Below are 18571 nucleotides of genomic sequence, written 5' to 3' on the forward strand. Positions count from 1 at the left end.
TTTGTGACTCCAGGGCAGCCCTCCTACTTAACTCATCAGCTGTCTTTTATATATATATATATTTATTTATTTATTTATTTATATTTTTATTTTCATAAGTGATTTTGTACTGTAAATATTAAATATAGAAGCTGCACCATTTCCCCCCAGTGACAATAATGGACTTACAAATAAAAATTGAATTTCTTCCAGGAAATCTTAGTTAATTTCTCTGCTTAAGCCAACTGTAAATCTGAATAAAACTAACAAATCTTTAGGCTGATGTGGTCTCTAAAATATATTAGAGTTATGTACCATTTCATAAAGAATTCAGTCACTGTCAAACTGAAATCCACCTGATGAAAAGCTCAAAACAAGAGCAATTCTTGTCTGACTGATTGCATTTCTTTAGAAATATAGAAATTCCAACTGAATACTGGTATGCTGCGAATTCTGAGCAGCTGTTTAAATGTAAGCCAGTATAGCAACTTTACTTCTGCTTGCCAGCCTGTACTTCTACTTAGCAGAAATTAGGGAGCCTGTTTGCTTCTGCCAGGCCTGGTGGGTGCTTCAGTCTGCCTTATGCTGAATTTAGTGTCATTCTTTTTGCTACTCCTCCTAGTGCTGGCATGGTGGGATACTGTCAGGTTAGACGTGCTGAAGAATTAGAGAAATATATAAACAGAAGATAACAATGGATAAAAAATGTCACAAGATTAATTTAAAACTACATGTAGCGAAATGGCATACAAATACACAGTATGTCTAGACCTATCCATGTTTGCATTTTGATCTTCACATACCAATACTATAAATAAGTGTAATATATAAGTGTATATTCAGGCATAATGTTCATAATAGAGGTAGACCTAATTATTTATCTACAAATGTTTCTTGGAATTGATAGTTTTTTGGTGTGTTTCTATAATTCTGATAAACTTTCTACAAGAATTTAAGTACATTAAGTCATTTCCCTAGATTCTTTGGGCTTTCTTTACACCTGCAATATCTTAGGAATTCATAGATTCCTGACATTAGCTGGAAAATAGATTGTCTCTACAATTTTATTTTGAATTCCACATTTCTTCAGTGTTCTTTTCTTCTCACAATCTGAGAAGCAGATCACACATTGTAATTAAAAGAAAAATCCAAGCACAGAAAAAACACAGAGCAGCAACAAAAACGATGACAACAAGAAAAAACAATGCCAAAATTTGGGGCTGTAAGACAATACCTGTCGAAACAACATTAATAGAGGACTTTCTCTGTCCTTTGGGAAAGATTATCTTTTATTGGATATAATGCATGCAAAAACCCAGTCCTTTTGCGTTGACTAGCAAGAACACAAACCATTTTGCTATTGAGGAGACAAAATGCTGACTAGCAGGTCGATGAAGATGATTCTGCCCCTCTATTCTGCTCTTGTGAGACTCCAGCTGAAGTGCTGTGTCTGGTTCTGGAGCCCCAACACAGGATGAACATGGAGCTGTTGGAGTGGGTTCAGAGGAGGGCCACAAAGATGATTAGAGGGCTGAAGCAGCTCCCTTACAAAGACAGGCTGAGAGAGCTGTGGCACTTCAGCCCAAAAAAGGGAAGTCTCCAGGGAGTACCTTATCACAGCTTTCCGGTACCTGTGGGAAAGCTGGGGAAGGATGTTCTGTAAGGGCTCGTAGCCCTTATAAAGGGTTGAGAATGAGGAGAAATGACCTTAAACTGGAAGAGCGGAGATTTAGACTAGATGTTAGAAAGAAATTCTTTGCTGCGAGGGTGGTGAGACACTGGAACAGGCTGCCCAGAGAGGCTGTGGATGCCCCTCCCTGGAAGCATTCAAGGCCAGGCTGGAGGGAGCTTTGAGCAACCTGGTCTAGTGGGAGGTGTCCCTGCCTATAGCAGGGGGGTTGGATCTAGATGATCTTAATGGTCCCTTTTAACCCTTATCATTCTATGATTCTGTGATTCTAACACTAATATTAATTATACTGGTTAACTTAGTCTGTGCAGATTTTTTTTCAAGATTTCTCTTCTAGCTGAATTTTGATAACTTCATATTCCAAATGGTTTTCTATTAAGAGTCACTGGAGCAAACACTACTCTCTTGTAGTTCAGTTACATTCCTTATGCTTTCACTAAATAATCCCATTTCTGTACCCCAAATAAATAAATAAATCTTCTTCTCCAAACAAGCTAAAATAGTTTCTAAAGCAGGCATTTTGGGCAACGGTTAAAAACAAAACAAAACAAAAAAACACATTATGGAACGAATTCAGTGCATTACCTGGAATTGTTTGTACTTACCCTTGAGATAATTGTCCAGCTTTCAGTTTTCTTACCCAAATGTTAGCTTTTAGCTTAATACAAGCATTTTTAACATCTTCTCCATGACCTACCTGTCCCTTCCTACCTTAAGATTTGTACATTGTTCTATTCTTTGATTTTCTCCTATTTGAAGTGTCAAGAGAAATTGGAGTTGTGTGTTTCTGTTCTTCAGTTGCAATCCTGTGTAAGTTATCAGTCTGACTTAAAAATAATTAAAATGCTACTAAATTAAATGTAGAGCCAGACAACTGATATGATTTATCAAGACTATATTGATTGAATACTTCACTGTGTCAAACAAAAAGCAGATCATTCCTAAGAGAAGAGTATGGAAGAAGAAATACAGAGGTTGAGAAAGAAAAATAGAAAAACTCAGTAAAACAGTGGGGAAAAAAACAGTGTCCACCCTTGGTAGATAGTGATCTCAGTATTGGAACTAAATTGTTTTTCCCCTTTTTTAGACATTGTAGGTCAAGAGATGGTAATTCGTAACAGGAAGATGAAGTCATTTGTCTGGCTTGACAATAGATCAGCAGACAGAAGAGTAGATAAATTATAGTCTTTCAGGTTCCCACTTTTGCAGCCTGTTGTTTTCAACAGCTGTCAAAGTTTACCTAGGTGTTCGTAGCTAATAGCACACAAAAAGAAATGGGAAAAACTCACAAAACTGTATCCTTTCAGTTATTTGACTAAAATAGCTAACTGAAGAAAAAGAAAATATAATTGTTTTCGTTTGTAGGATTTTGAACTAAACAATGAGCTGAAAATGAATGTGTTGAATTTGCTGGAAGAAGTTTTGAGAGACCCTGATCTTCTACCACAAGAAAGGAAAGCTACTGCAAATATCCTGAGGTAAATACATTTCTATAAAGTTCATCTATCTGTAGCATGTGGAATAGATACAAGAACATGTGTAACAGAATTCACATTATATGTTTTTCTCCAGAGTATTTTATTTTGGAATACCAGTAAGTGCTTTATTTGCTGTAAGACAGAAGAAATTTGAAGCATGTCATCCAGCAGCAAACAGAACATACTTTCAGGTTGATTTGTAGTGATTGTGGCTAATTATACACACATTGCACATATTGTACAATAGGATCTAAAGAGCAGTTAACCAAAGAATAATTTCGATATCTTCAAAATGGACTTGGGAAAACTTAGCCATGTCTATTACAAGGAATGTTTTAAAATTCCTTTGTAACTTCGTGAGTCTATGCAAACATCAGGTATCAGATCATGCCAAGTTTTGTTCAGAACTCAGTCTCTTAAAAAAATCTGGCAGCCACTGGCTCAATCTTTATGTGGTAGGGAAGAGTGCTGTCTAGTAAAGCAGGAAGACCATTCCCCGGTAAAACCCTGAATGACTCTTAGTAATGGGCAATCAGTGCTACTAAGCTCTTGGGAGGATGTTGACATTCTAACATGTCATGACAGTCACTAGACCAGACTTGCACTTTCCTTTGTGTTGACAGTTGTGTCTTCACTGCTTTGGGTAGCTTAAGGAGAGAAATTCTTGTTTAATTACTGCCACAGAATAAAAGATCCTTAAACTACTGCATAACCAGAATTATTTAACTTGGGTTTCAAACACCTTATTTTGAAATTTAGGGTTGTTGTTTGAGAACTGAGTGTCTAGTCATGCCAGACAAAGTCTTGCATGCATTTATAATTGAAAACAATTCATTATAGTAAGTGTGAATGTCTTATAGTGACATTTTTTCATGTAAATTATTCTACATTACCAAGAAACAGTAAACATTTAGGGACCAAATAATTATTAAAACAAGACAATGAAAAAACACAGATAAACCTATGATATGCCTAATATTTTCCTTAGTATTCTGCTGGATAGTTAACAAAGATGCAGTCAATGCTGTGTGTCTGAATTTTCTAAGAACATTTGACAGTTTTCCCATCTGATATTTATGTGAAAAAGAATATCAGAAAAGTAACACTATGTTGTTGATGGTGAAAAGAAAATATTGAAGAAAAGAAACAAAGTTCTTAATATAAGCAGTTTGTGTTAAAAGGACCCTGCTTCATTTTTATGTGAATAGAAATATATCTTTTTGTCAATGATACTGTGTGTGCTGTTATTCACACTATAAAAGGAAGTCAATTCCATGTATTTCCTTGGAAGAAAGTACAAAAAAAGCACAAAGGGATTAATTTGTTATACTGTAGCAGAATTTAATAATACATTGGTGGTAAAGACTGTGTCAGATTGCTCCTAGTGGAGAAAGTTACCCTAAGATCTTTAGCTTCTTGAGAAAATGTGAGTATTCCTGACAAAGTAGTGGAACAAATTTATAAGCCTGCAAGTATACCATATTGTTAACAATTTCCTATATCCAGTTTCACATTAGCCAGTTTTCTTTAAATGTTGCATCCAAAAATGAGATGTTGTAATTAAGTGTAAACTGCAAGTTGCCCCCAGTTACATCCTGCTATTCTATGAAATGGTGCATATCTTTTTTCATCTCTTTACTTTTTAGTAGTTGCTACTGTAGTATCTAAACACACTGTATATGGTAGTGGCTGTTCTGTGATTCTCATTTTTTTCTGTGAAAAAGAAAAAAATTAAAGTCTTTAAGAAGTAGAAGTTCTGCAAGTTATGAATAGAAGAAAATAGGACTAACAAAAGAAATCAATACTTGTAAATTAAAATTCTTGTAAAAATGCAAAATGTAGGCATAGAAATTGAACAACAAAAAAATTTTAATTAACCTACTTAAAATATTTTGTAGAACAGACTCTTCTCTAAAAATCATTCTTTTATAGCCACTGTCCTATGTTTCTGAAAAATATTATGGCACTTTACAAGAAAGCAAGTAAAGCAAAAGTAAGATGATCTATAAAAGTTCTTAGAGTTTGTTTTGGAGACAGGAAGAGAATGAAGATTTCCTGAGACAAGATCTTCAACAAAGCTATCTTTCATCAGGGTTTGCAGGTGGACACCTTCATCCTATCAGAATTTTCAAACAAAGTAGTTTGATTATAGATTTCATCATATATTATGGTCACAAGTATTTGGTTTCAACCTATAAACTAGCACTAGAAAAAAAGACTTTGGTGGATCAGTACATGGAGCTAGTCTTTTTGACTGAAAGAGGCATGAATTATCTACTTGCCTTCAAAATGAGATATAAAATTTAAACTTTGCCTATCAGTGATTATCAGAAGTCCTACATTACTTTTGAAGACCAGCGGTGTTGCAACCTGAAGCAATATGTTGAATATTTCCTTCCATACTGCCTAGTCAAAGTCCAGTAAAAATCAGTGGCACAGTGTTGTTGTCTCAAGGGTCCAGAAAACTTCTGTGTTCTATTTTCTGTGGTAACCATGTTTCTGTAGCAGCTGAAATTACTCCTGTTTCATAGCTGTGTATTTATTATATATACAAACCTTTGTACGCTTTCAAATACAAATATGCTTCAGGTGAAAACTGGTATAGAAATATAACTTTCATCATGTAAACTGTTGTTAAGTTGCAGTAGATTGAACCTCAAAATGTAATCTCCATGTTAAAAAATGTTAGTAAATGAAAATATATTGCCCCAAAGACTTACACTGAGGTAAATAAAATTTGTAGTTTTTAGGCTCTCTCTTCACTCACATAGGAGGCAGCTATTTGCCAGACATGTCAAATTTATTACCAGTCAGCTGTTTAGGATAAATTAATTTTCCAGGAATGGGAACTGCTTTGTGACCTTGTGAGAAAGAGTGTGTTAGAGCAATTCTGATTTTGGATGAAAATCATTCAGCTAAGATGAAATACTCAGATGTGTCATATATCTCATTCTTTCACTAAGAGAAGGAACTCTGATTCTCAAATCACCTCAAGAAAATGGGTTGCGTGCTAATTAGGAGCAGTTTCTCTGCTTTTGTAAAGCACTATAGTTACTCTCAAATATATGTTCTCAACTAGTTTATATGGTTAACTGAAAAGAGGAAATTATAGGACTTCAGGAGTAATCTGCAATTTAATTTTTTTGTGTGTGTAACTGTAAATCTGTGGTAATGACAGAAGGTGCACTTTACTTTTCCACAAGTCTTCATTTTTATTCCACATTATTAAAAAATGATGCTTATAAGCATTAAAAAAAATAATAAATTGCTAGTCCTATTCAGCTGACCTGTTGTCCCATGGAGGCTTCTGGCTGCCTCTGGAAGCATGTCCTCAGGAAAACCAGTTAGAGAGGTCCCCCTCTGATTCACCAGTTTCTCAGTGGATTGAAAGGTCAAGCCAACTCGACTGTTCTTTAAAATCTTAACTTTTAATAATCCAAAGTATAAAACTGAGTAATGGATTCAGTCACGGATTTGGCTTTCCTGGCCAGTTGAAAAGGCCCTTGCTCAATTTTGGAACAGATGTCATGAAGAATGAGAGACCAATAGAGGCAGAAGGGACATTATCCACATAACATAATTATATGAACCAAGTACATATCTAGGCTTTCTACTGCTAGACAAACAAAGAAAACTTTCTGTTTGCACTATGTTCAAAGATATAAGCACTAAAAGACACTGCTGGTGCAAAAAGCAGACACAGTAAGACAGAGGTGGTTCTTCCCCCTTCATTATTGTCAGATGCCTTCTGCAGTGATATTTCTGCTTATGGAACTAGGTCAAGATAAGTGTTTAATTGGGAGTTTTCTCTATGCATTGTCTCTGAAGATTTCTGTTTCTTGTAGAAGAAACAACCAAGACTGTTAGTCTTATAAATTGCCAGGTTTTAAGCAAACACTCCCACACTACACCAAGATATTATAAAGAGGTATTGTGTTCAGTACCGATGTATCTCTCATCACTATGACTTTTATCTGCATATGATTACAGTTTTTCTATCATCTGCCAACATGGTAGATTAGAGACAATGTCCTGAATGCTAAGAGGCCTGTAATGAAAGAAAGGTTGTTTCATGAGTTTCTTTAAGTGCCTCTAGGTTATAGTGACAAGAGGAGAGGAAAAAATGCTATGGTAAGACTCAGTTTTATCTGAAGAACCTATCTGCGAAACAAGCTGTAGGCAGCTGGTGAAGCACCCCTTCCAATGTAATTCATTTTCTGTCTAGTAAAAAGGAGTTTCTGTCCACCAGCATGGTCTAAAATTAGGCATGCTGACTTTTCCTCTGGAGGTTGTAAGACACCTTCCTCTCTCTGACAATTACAGAACATAGGCACTGATTTAAGAAGGATGAATTCGGCCATAGATATCCGAAAGACAGGCATCCAGAGCCTTTCTTGCTGTAGAAAGTGGTAGAGCTGTTCCAAGGTATTGCGCTCCTCTTGAGCTCAAGTACCCTTGTTTTGGACAGATGCTGCTCAGTCCATCACCACCACATAATGCTCCATGGAAAGTTGTTACTTATTTGATTTTCTTCAAGGTGGAGGGCTCCCACCTGATAACACTTAAGGGTTCTATAAATTACCCAAAGTTTTTTACTTTTACTTCATACCAGTTTGAAGACTTTTAACAGCATATTTTATGTGTGAAAGCCCAGATTTATGAGAAGGTTTTGATGAAACTTTCGTTCAGAGGTCTTTCCTGGGCCAGGATGAAAACAGCAAGTAGGAGTGAGTCAGTTAACATACCCTCCATGAAGATAATAAATCATCCAGTTGTTATGTGGGTTTCATAAGATCGGTTTTCTAGTTGTTCTGAAGAAGTGCTTACTGCCTGCTTTTAGATCTAAAAGACCTAAGCATATCAAAAAGCATGCATCAGAATTCTTCACTTTCATTCCACCTCTCCACTGTAGCTCTTAATTTCCCTTTTTATAGTTTACTCTCAATTCAGAAAAGCAGAAAAATTTAGAGTGAGGAACAGCATTTCTTATTGTAAATATATTGTTCAAGCACTTTGAGAGTCTGCATATGAGATTATGCTTGGGCTATCTCTTTGTAGGAGCCTGAGTGTCTGAAAGCAGAGTGCTTTGAGACTTTGTCAGCCATGGGGCACGCAGAGCAAATAACTCTTTTAGGCCACATAGTTTTCAGAAGCATACACTATGTAAATTTTCTCCTACAATTGACTGAACTGAGAGCACAGATGAGTATAACTGGCAGGTCTGAGCACCACATTAATTCATGCTACTGACATCCAGACAAACAGGTTTGCTAACATAACAGAAATTCTTTGGTTGTTTCTCTTATTGTTTATGATTCCTCCATAGTTTGATCATTTTTTTAAAGACTTTTAGAGTCTGCACACAAGTGTATGCCATGGACCATCTCCTTGAAGGATATTGGATAGAAATGCCTTGTTCTAGAAACTGATGTTGCCTGTGAGTTTACATGTGTATATGCATGAATGCATTTCTTGAAAAATCAGTTCTTTTTAAAAATGATTTTTGTTAGCAGATACTAGAAGAGGAGGTAAGAATGGTTTGCTTGAGATCTAACCAGCCTTTTTTAGTAGCCCCTGAAATCTAGATGGCATTTCGGTGATGATAAACCAGGAAGGTGTAAAGTAGTGCAGCAGGTAACTTAGTTGGTGAATAGTCGTATGTGGGGAAAAGGAAGTTCAAGAAACAATTTCTACTTCATCTTCCTCCGTATGAATATAAATGGAACCAAGAAATATGTGAAGGTCAAAATTTGATCTCTGGCCAGGATTATACCCTTTATGATCTCACCAGACAACACATTTTAGGCTGCATCACTTACTGCAGCTTTTAAAATATTTCTAAAAATATTGTATGTACAGTAAGAAAAATAAAAGACAGGTATTTCGGAACAAATTCTAGAGTCTTATGTTGAAAATTATTTGGGCTAGTCAGGTTTAAATGACAGCTACTAAGTGTAGGAATTGGAAAGTTATTTCCTACATACTTACTTTCTTCATAAGAATTTTACTTTGCTCCTGTATAAGAATAATGGCACTGTCACTCCATTCAGTCCTGCTGAGAGATATTGTTTAATGCTCATGCAAAATGTTTCTGTAGCTTTGCTTTCTTTTGTATTTATTTTCACATGATCCTGAGGTGCTTACCTGATTTCCAGGAGGTATTTCATGGCAACTGCCCAAGCAGAACTGAGGAGCTCAGTGTGTGCTCCTAGACCTCTGTTGAAATTAATTATCCCAAGGCCAGCAACAGTGCAGACTGAAATGGAAGCTACTACTGCTGTTACTAAGAAGTAATTTTATGCACCCTAGAGAGAGGTGATGTCCTCTGAATATTTAAATACAGAACAGTTATGGATAAAAGAATTTTTTCCTGAACTGTCTCTGAAGAGCAAGGGATTAAAAGTCTATATAAATACTGTGCGTATCATGAAAGAAATATCAGAAAGTAAAGAAGGGAAAAAGTTAAGTATTTCGAGCCTCGAGCCTATTTTGAGAATCTCATGTCTCTTAATTTCTATTAAGCAAATAATATCTTTTCTGTATCAATGGTGAGAACTCCAACCTATATAAAGTTAAATATAAGGAACTCGGATTATGAGTTTACAATATTACTGAGAATACTTGGGACAGAAGAGCCGAGCACTCTGGTTTTTTTAATGCTAGCGATGTGCATTTTGCTACATGATGTGCAGTAGCTTTCTAAAGGCAATCAGTCGTGAGATGAAACACAAAACAAGCTGCTGAGGAAACACAGATTGCCAATCTGTTTACAGTTACTGAGGCTGCAAAGAGCTGTTTTGTGAAGAAACCTTGTGTTTTCCTGAAGAAGTTGACATGCAAGACTCAACATGACTTGCCCATTAGATATAAACATTTAGTACTGTTACAAAGAGATGAGCATTTTCTCTGGATTTTATAGGCTGAAATGAAGGCAAGGAGAATTCTTAGGTTCTTTTTCTGTATATCTTTACTAACCTAGTCCTTCAGTTTGGCAAGCCAAAAGAAAACAACAGCAACTCACAACAGAAGAACCTGGGGTACTAAGCATTGATACTTCCTCCCCACCCACATAGTACAAATTCCATATTTTACACTGACTGCTAAAGACTCTAGGCAATATAAGCCTTTTCTTTCAATTCTTTCTCAAATGGTATATAGAAGGCTTGTCTCTACAGAGCGCAGAAAGAGGAACTATGAGAAAATGTCTCCTCCAGTTGCTCTGTTCCATGGGACAATCAGTGAAACTGGATCTTCTTTGAAAACAATTATCTAAACTTTCCTTGAAAATTCAATTGATAAATATTCTATGGCTTCTGCAGAAAACTTGTCTCAGTGATTTCCAGCTGTCGGTGAATGCAGGTGAATTTAAACATAATGTTCAAACTAAATCTTCCTTAATCTGCATCAGTCTGGCAATTTTTTGCTCTATCACTGTTGTCTTTATAGCCAATCTTTTACACACTAGCATATTTTTATTTCTCTTTAAATATTCTTTCCTGTATTATATAAATCCAGCATATTCGAGGTTTGTTTGAGCCTATGCTTCCCAAATACTTTATCAGACTTTTTGATTTGGACTCATGCCATGTTGTCTTTGTCCTGCTGTGATGTTCAGGTCTGGTCATAGTACTCCAGCTGAAACAGTGCCAATAGAGTAGAATTACACGTTACCTGTGCTTTATATGCAGTTATCTTGCAAGTTGAGATGTTACCTGCCTTTCTGGAAAGAATATTACATTATAAAATGAAATCCCTGAAATCTTCCAAAAAGGATCCTCCCAAGACTGACGACTCATTAAGTTCAGCACTGAGACCAATTGTTCGCAGGGTAAATACCGTACATAAAAGAAGGGGATAAGATCTTACAATGATGTACTAAGTTAATACTTTAAAGAGGAGAGGCTTAGATAAATACTTGTTTCTTCTGCTGGGTTCATTTTGACCCATTATTCTGAAATAAATTGCAGGACAATAATCATAGGCTCTACAGGAGAATTGAAAACATGTTCAACACTTCTGTTACTGAAAGCACAGCACACACTTGCTGCAAGTAAAATCTGCTGTTTTGTTGTCTGTTTTCATGTTCAGAGCTCTTAGAGCAGGTCAGTGAAGAGGATAGTCTGGTGCCAATAAACACTTCCCAATGAATCACTCTTTCATTGTACTATCTTTTCTTCTTCTCAAATGTTGTTTACCCAAATATTTCTCCAAAATATCATTTAGTATGCCATTTGAAAATCAGAGAAGAGGCTTGAGATGCAGTTCCTCTCCATAACTGGCATTTTACCTAACATAATGCTGATACATGATTTTATACATTACGTTGAAGCCAGGAAATCCAATATTATTATTATTTTCAATTTGCATTCTTCAATTGCAATCTAAGAATTTATATTAGGTGAGCATGCTTTCCTGTCTCAGAAGATTTCTCTTAACCATAGGTAATTTTCTTTATGTATGATGTTTGCTGCTTAATTTTTTAGGGCACTTTCTCAGGATGATCAAGATGATACCCATTTAAAAATAGAGGATATCATTCAGATGGTAAGTTCATCTTGAAATGTAAATATGCCTACAGAGATATAGCATACTTAAGTCATTAAACTGTATCACTTCTTCACCTTTGCAACTCAGGACAGACATACTATTCTTTTATACCATGGATATACATTTCAGTTTAGAGAGAGAATTTGGTGCTCATATCAAAGATAGTTAGGTCAGAACTTAGCGATTTGGTGTTAATGAAAAACAAAACAAAGTGAAAGATGAATATATTTGAAGTGATAAATATCTACCATCTCAGCAGCCATCAGAACCTTAGTTGTCTTTCACTGATGGGAACTGCCCTCCAAACCTTACAGTCACCATCATCTCCTAAATATTGATACTGATAAGTATGTGAGCAGTGGAAGGTTCCATGAAAAGTGGCACAGAATGCATAGAACTTAGTTAACCTACATATATACTCATAACTTCGTACATGCCTGTTTTCACGTGGGTTTCCAGCCTGATGTTTAACCTCACATTGCTAACAATTTTTAATTAATTCTTATTTCTCTGTCTCAAATAAGTTAATTACAATTCTATATTGAAAATGCATATGTAGTCTTTAATACACTGTGCTCTGAAGTACTCTTTTGATACAAAGGGAGATCCTTGCATGTTTTTCTTGTTTTTGCAGTCAGAGTGTCCAAAACCAGAGTGCTTTGAGACTTTGTCAGCCATGGAACTTGCAGAGCAAATTACTCTTTTAGACCACATAGTTTTCAGAAGCATACCCTATGAGTAAGTGTTCTCCCATAACTGACAGAAGTGAGTGCACGGATGAGTGATTCTGGGCACACTAGTTCATGCTGCTGACATCCTGGCAAAAAGTTTTGCATATATAACAGAATGAAATCTTTTGATTGTTTCTGTTATTGCTTATGATTCCCCCATAGTTTAATCTTTTTTTGAAAGACTGAGGTTTTCCAATCTGTTTCTGTGAAAAAGTCTGTGATGTAAGGCTTTGGGTTATTGAAAGGTGAGTATAGTATGGAAGTGCTCAGTCTCTGGGGAGGGGATATCAAATAAGCTTTCCATAAAACCGCTAGCATTAAAAATAAAAGTTTCCATACATACAGCAGTTTACAATTCATATAAACATGTAAACTGATAAGACCAATTTCAAATTGGGTCATAATGCTGAAAAGTTATGGGAAAGTTGGAGGCAAATCTTTATGATACTTACAGCTTTATTTGTTAGCATTAATAATGTAGTAATGAAGTGCTGGAAGTAGTGTAGAGCTTTGTAGTTATCTTCTAAAAATATGAGGTATACTCAAAATACATTCAGGCTACAGTTACAGACAAAGACTCTGTAATGTGTTCATTAATTAAATTTTTGTTTTTGTTTTTTCTTTCCACTCATTATCTAGAGAGTTTCTTGGGCAGGGCTGGATGAAACTGGATAAAAATGAGAGAACACCCTGTATTATGAAAACTAGTCAACATTTTAATGATGTAAGTACTTACAAATATGGATTGCCTTCTAGGAATGCTTTTGACACTGCCTGTGACCTCTGGAACAAGAATATCGTTTTTACAACATTTTATAATTTCTTATCTAGCAGTGAATGAATGCTATAGTCTTCTGATTAACTTTTAAAATCAATGCATACAAAGATTCTCCTTTTCATTAATTGCTTCTCAGCATTTCAATAACTATAAAATAAACTAAAATATTTTAAACTATCCTAAACTGTCTTATGACTTACAGAATAAAATAATTTTTTTCATAGTGAAAACATAAAATCAATTCAGTTTAATGAATGTCCTTTGAATCTCGATCTGTTTGTTCGTTACCATTTTCTGTGAAGACATTCCAATCAGTGTTACTGCTGTTGGCTTGAAGATACACCGCATTGCACTTCTTACCCTTCTTTCATATGCTCATTCACATCCACTGTCCTACAACAGTGTTCTCAATATGCTTTTCTGATTTTATTAAGAACTGTAATTTCAGTTGTACATCAGTTATATTTTCTACCTTGTTTCTTAAATAATTGTTTCTAAAGTGATTATATTTAGATGTCCTCTTTCTTTGGTCAGATGAGTGCAGACTCAGATCCAAATCTCTTATTACAGGTTCTAACATCCCTTATACACATTCATATGTTTTCGCTTTCAACTTTCCAACCTTCACAAGCCAACAGAACATTCCACAAACACTCCATAACCGTGCATGCAGGTCTTTATCCAATCAGAGTCATGAGCCATTCCTAGCCACACACTCTTCCTCCAGTCAGGGTCATCGCTACGTGGCCATCGTGCAGCTTTATTTTTCTCTTCTGGAGGTGTCCTTGGTGTTGCTTTCTCATGCTGCTTATCTTGCTCTGCAGCTTCTACTCTGAATAGTCTTTCTTACATTCCCACAGATGAGTAACCTTGTTGCCTCCCAAATAATGAATTATGCCGATGTCAGCTCCCGGGCTAACTCAATTGAAAAGTGGGTAGCTGTAGCTGATATTTGTCGATGTATGCACAATTATAATGGTGTATTAGAAATCACATCAGCCTTGAACAGAAGTGCAATCTACAGACTGAAGAAAACTTGGGCTAAAGTTTCCAAACAGGTAAGAAGGATGTTATTACACTTTCTAGTGTATATCATCGGTATGTTGTTCAGACAGCAGTGTGTTGTAGGATTCCTCTGATAGCAATTTCTGCTTTAACAGTACTCATGACTTGAAGTATGAAGTTGTGCTGGTATGTCATGTCAAGGTGTTTTGTATTTAATGTATCCTCTGTTTGGTGTTATTAATTAAGTATTTGTGAGAAAAAACTAATTTCAGTGGAATTAGCACATCTGCTTTGAATGGTTTGTAAGAAACTTAATGAGCGGTGTAAATCTCAGCTTTCTGCTATTAAAAAAAACATTTTATTATGGTGCCATAACAGAGTGCTGAGGTCAGTAGGACAGAACCAATCACTTGTAAGGTTAGGCAGTATTTGGATAAAGCGTTATTTGCAACCATTTGAAATATCTCTCTAATTGACACGCAAGAAGTTGGGCTTTTATTCATACATTTCCTCCTCAGTATAGTCCTGCAGTTATTGCAGAGCAGACAAGCAGCCCAAATAACAAAATCCATTTTCTGACTGTGCTGCATTCTCCAGTCAGCTTACTTTCATATGCATTTTATCTGTGGCTACTTTCTTTTGGTTGAAAATATGATAAAAATCCTCCAATATAAATTCTAGGGTAAGAGTTTACCTTAAAATGAAAAATATTAAAAAATATATAGAGATATATATATATATATATGTCTAGGATTTGTAAATGTAAATATAAAATGAACAAACATAAAGCCCAAAAATTAATATTATTGCACTGATCTCCAGTGCTTATTAGAACATTATCAATGTGTTTCACCAGCCTTAATAAGAAGGTGGCTGTTTCTGCCTACAGCTTCCTATTAACTGGAATTTCCACTTCAAATATGACACACCTCTCAGGATTCTCTGTTTTCTCATCTGTACCATAAATAAATAATGAAAACAAAATGTATTTTCATTTGTGGAGTAACCAAGCTGTGATAATGTCCAATGAAAAATCAATCTTGTAAGGCAGTAATAACTTTTCAAATACACATTCAGCTTTTATCAGAAACTTGAGGCAAAATCAGTTTGATGCAGGCTGCAAGACAGTAGTACATCTTTACTGCCCCTAGTTTCAGTGAACCCAGCTGTGGAGCCTCAGTAACGTGTAAAATCATGCCTCTAATATTGTTGTATACGCAGTAAATTGACATGTTGCTCATTAATTTAGTGAACATGGGCTGTTTTCTGAAATTGCAGGCTAAAACTATCAGTATAGATCCATATTCTGCGGATCACTGAAAAGAAAATATTTTAGGATGCCTAACTTAGTCTTGCAGAAAAGCATTAGGACTACAGTGAAGCTAGATGCTTAGTACCTGTATTGTTACTTCTGAAATTGTGGTGAAGATACTAAGCGAATTACATCTTTAAAAAATCTGATACCGGTCTTCCACGTTCAGTGGCAATGATGTTTGTAATGTGTTCTCCTTCTAGGCAAAAGTACTCATGGACAAGCTTCAGAAGACTGTGTCATCTGAAGGAAGATTTAAAAATCTTAGAGAAACACTCAAAAAGTATGCTTACCTACACAACACAATTATGTTATGTTACGAACAGTGGATAGTGCATGTTATAGATGAAGTGGCTTTGATTAAGTTTTAAAATTAATCTAATATTGGGTAACACTTCTATCTAAAAACCTTTTACATTTTTTTTTCTATTTGGATTTTTTCTTTTCGCTCAATATCGTACAGTCTAGCACTCTGATAGGTAAATATGATGTCTGCAGAGAATTGCTGAAACAAATGTAACTGTTATTCTGTGCAGAGTTTTACTTACAAACTTTTTCAGTAAATGTAAAACCAGGTTTATAAATAAAGATTCTTATTCAGAAACAAGATTGAAAATTTTATTGCTCCAGATAGTTTAGGGCTGATGAATAAGCTTTAGTCAGATCAAAGACCCTTTACCCCTTTATCTTATCTCTGAGAGTGCCCTGCAGCTGATGCTCAGAGGAACACAGTGCACAGAACATTGGTATTTCCTCTCCTATATCCTTTCACCCCTTGTAGTCTGCTGCTCTGGAAAACAGCCTGTATATTTGTACAGTAGTTCCTGAATTTATAAAACCTATATTTTTATAAGTTCTTTATTTAAAAGTAGGCTTTCCAGAATGGAGTATTAGAACTACTTTAAATGGTCTTGAGACAAGCAAAGAATTGAACTATTAGAATAATTACAAATGTTAAAAATATATACATTAAGTATAGCTCCTGTTAAGCTTAACTCCTTTCAGTCAATGTAATGTTTGCCTGTGCACAATAATCATCCTTATAATACAAAAAATACACATAATTAAGAGCTTGGCTAAGCAAAGACAGCAGTTTGCCATTAGCAGTACATCGATGGTCCTTCTTTCTCAGCCAGAGCTTCAGAAAACCAGGTTTGCTGCTGTTTCTTCTGAGATAAGAATCAGCAAGTGTGGAGTAGTGATTATTGCACTAGGGAAGCAGCAGTCACTCTATTCCACTCTTCTGTCACCACCAAGAAAAACTACTCCCAATTTTCTAGAGCTGCTATTCCTAGTTTTCCAGATCATCCTTCCTATCTCAGTCTTTTGTTTTCCTGTATTCACTGTTGACCAGGCTTAAAAAAAACCTGAAAAAATGCTTTGTATTTATATATGTTTATGTATGTCTCCACAGATGCATGCACACACATGCACATGGATCTTTGGTGGCCCTACAAATCTTAACACTGATGCATAAGAACACCATCCACTCAGAACCACATCTCTGTGCACTTTAAGCTTATTTGTGCAATCTGTTTCTGGTATCTCTTGTCAGCTGGGACTGAGAAATGCTTGAAGATGTTTTCTGATTCCAGAGTACACCAGCCCTTCTTCTTGCTCCATCATACGTTAGCTAAAGGCTACCTGGCTTTAATTTAAATTAGATGTTTAATGCAGTCCATTCAGTTTTTCACACATAGAGTGAGAACAACTCAAGTGAAGTCACTTTTAGAGACAAATGTGATTCGCTGTATAAAAGTTCTTCAAGTAATAAAGTGTTTGCATGAGTTATAAAAGTAATAGTTTACAAATTTATTAATATGCAAATATACTGATTTTTTTTTTTTTTTTTTACAGTTGTAACCCACCTGCTGTTCCATACCTTGGAATGTACTTGACAGATCTAGCATTTATTGAAGAAGGAACACCAAACTTCACTGAGGAAGGCCTTGTTAATTTTTCCAAAATGAGAATGGTAATTTTAATTTCCTTACATGCTTTTCCAACAGATGCTTAATTGTGAGCTAATTATTGATTTAATTACATCTGCTTTGAATGTAACTGCTAAGAGTTACAAGTGTATTTGCATTGTGCATGATAGATAGCTATTTGAAAGCAATTGCTCCAGTCTTCTATCACCACCTTCTGGTAAACTGAGGATTTGTATGGAGTGAATTTGTCTCCAGTTTGTTCACCGAAAAGTCAGTGACAGAAAAAGCAGTTGCCTTAACCCTGTGAAGGAGCAGCAAAAGGAGCAACATAATTAAATGAGAAGATCAAAGTGTTTCATCAGAAAATAGTGCTCACAATTTTTTTTCAAGTTTGCTAGGATCTGTATAAAAAAGCATTATGAAGTTGATTCTCTCCAACTGTTATTTTATGAAGCTTCTTGGAGAGAAGAATGAAAACTTCTCTGTTAATCTCAATTTAATGTTCATGTAATGACTACAGTCTATAGCAGTAACTCGAGGCAAAGATAAAGGAGGTAATCAGTGTACAGTTATCAGTATACATAGAGGGGAGAAAAGGCGGATCGCTTGAGACTGACTTTACAATAAATGGTTAACTTAAGGAAGCAAAATCCTTGGAAACCATTAGGAGATCATCTCTGCACTTCTTTTCCTGTTCCCCAGGTAGTTAAAAAATTGTCAAAAAAAATATTTCATTGTGTGCATAACTGAAGTCAAAATGAAGTTGTACTCACTGGATTTATGTATTCTTTTGAAAGATCTCACACATTATCAGGGAAATACGCCAATTCCAGCAGACCTCCTACCGCATAGAACATCAGCAGAAGGTAAGGCACTGTTACCTAACAGTGGAACTAAAGCAGTGGTAGAAATTAGCTGTAAGACACCGCTGTTGTTGAAAGCCAAAATGAATATTTTCTGCTGCCACAAACAGGAGAGGACAGAGAAATATGAACAAATACTGTGGGTTTGTGATATCTTGCTTCCTTAGCACTGTTTGTAGAGGCAAGTTTTTCACCATCCTGTGAGAACTCCCTTGGGATTTCAGCCAATATTGTTTTGGAGTGCAGAGGAATGGATT

General features: G+C 35.6%; 1 protein-coding gene across 3 annotated transcripts in view; it reads left to right on the forward strand.

Annotated features, from left to right (window-relative positions):
• RASGRF2 (Ras protein specific guanine nucleotide releasing factor 2) overlaps nt 1–18571 on the forward strand; it is a 123676-nt gene that overhangs the window by 100057 nt on the left and 5048 nt on the right. For 2 of the 3 annotated variants that reach the window (XM_010726097.4, XM_010726098.4), the window contains exons 19-26: nt 3035–3147; nt 11631–11691; nt 12329–12432; nt 13065–13149; nt 14064–14261; nt 15724–15803; nt 17378–17495; nt 18249–18317. In XM_010726097.4, coding sequence (XP_010724399.1) covers nt 3035–3147; nt 11631–11691; nt 12329–12432; nt 13065–13149; nt 14064–14261; nt 15724–15803; nt 17378–17495; nt 18249–18317 — 828 coding nt within the window. Of the gene's footprint in view, nt 1–3034; nt 3148–11630; nt 11692–12328; nt 12433–13064; nt 13150–14063; nt 14262–15723; nt 15804–17377; nt 17496–18248; nt 18318–18571 lie in introns of those variants that run through there. The other variant, XM_085214322.1, reaches the window with a different exon arrangement.

Source organism: Meleagris gallopavo, chromosome Z, assembly GCF_905368555.1.
Source record: "Meleagris gallopavo chromosome Z, MGAL_WU_HG_1.1, whole genome shotgun sequence".
NCBI classification, from domain to species: domain Eukaryota; kingdom Metazoa; phylum Chordata; class Aves; order Galliformes; family Phasianidae; genus Meleagris; species Meleagris gallopavo.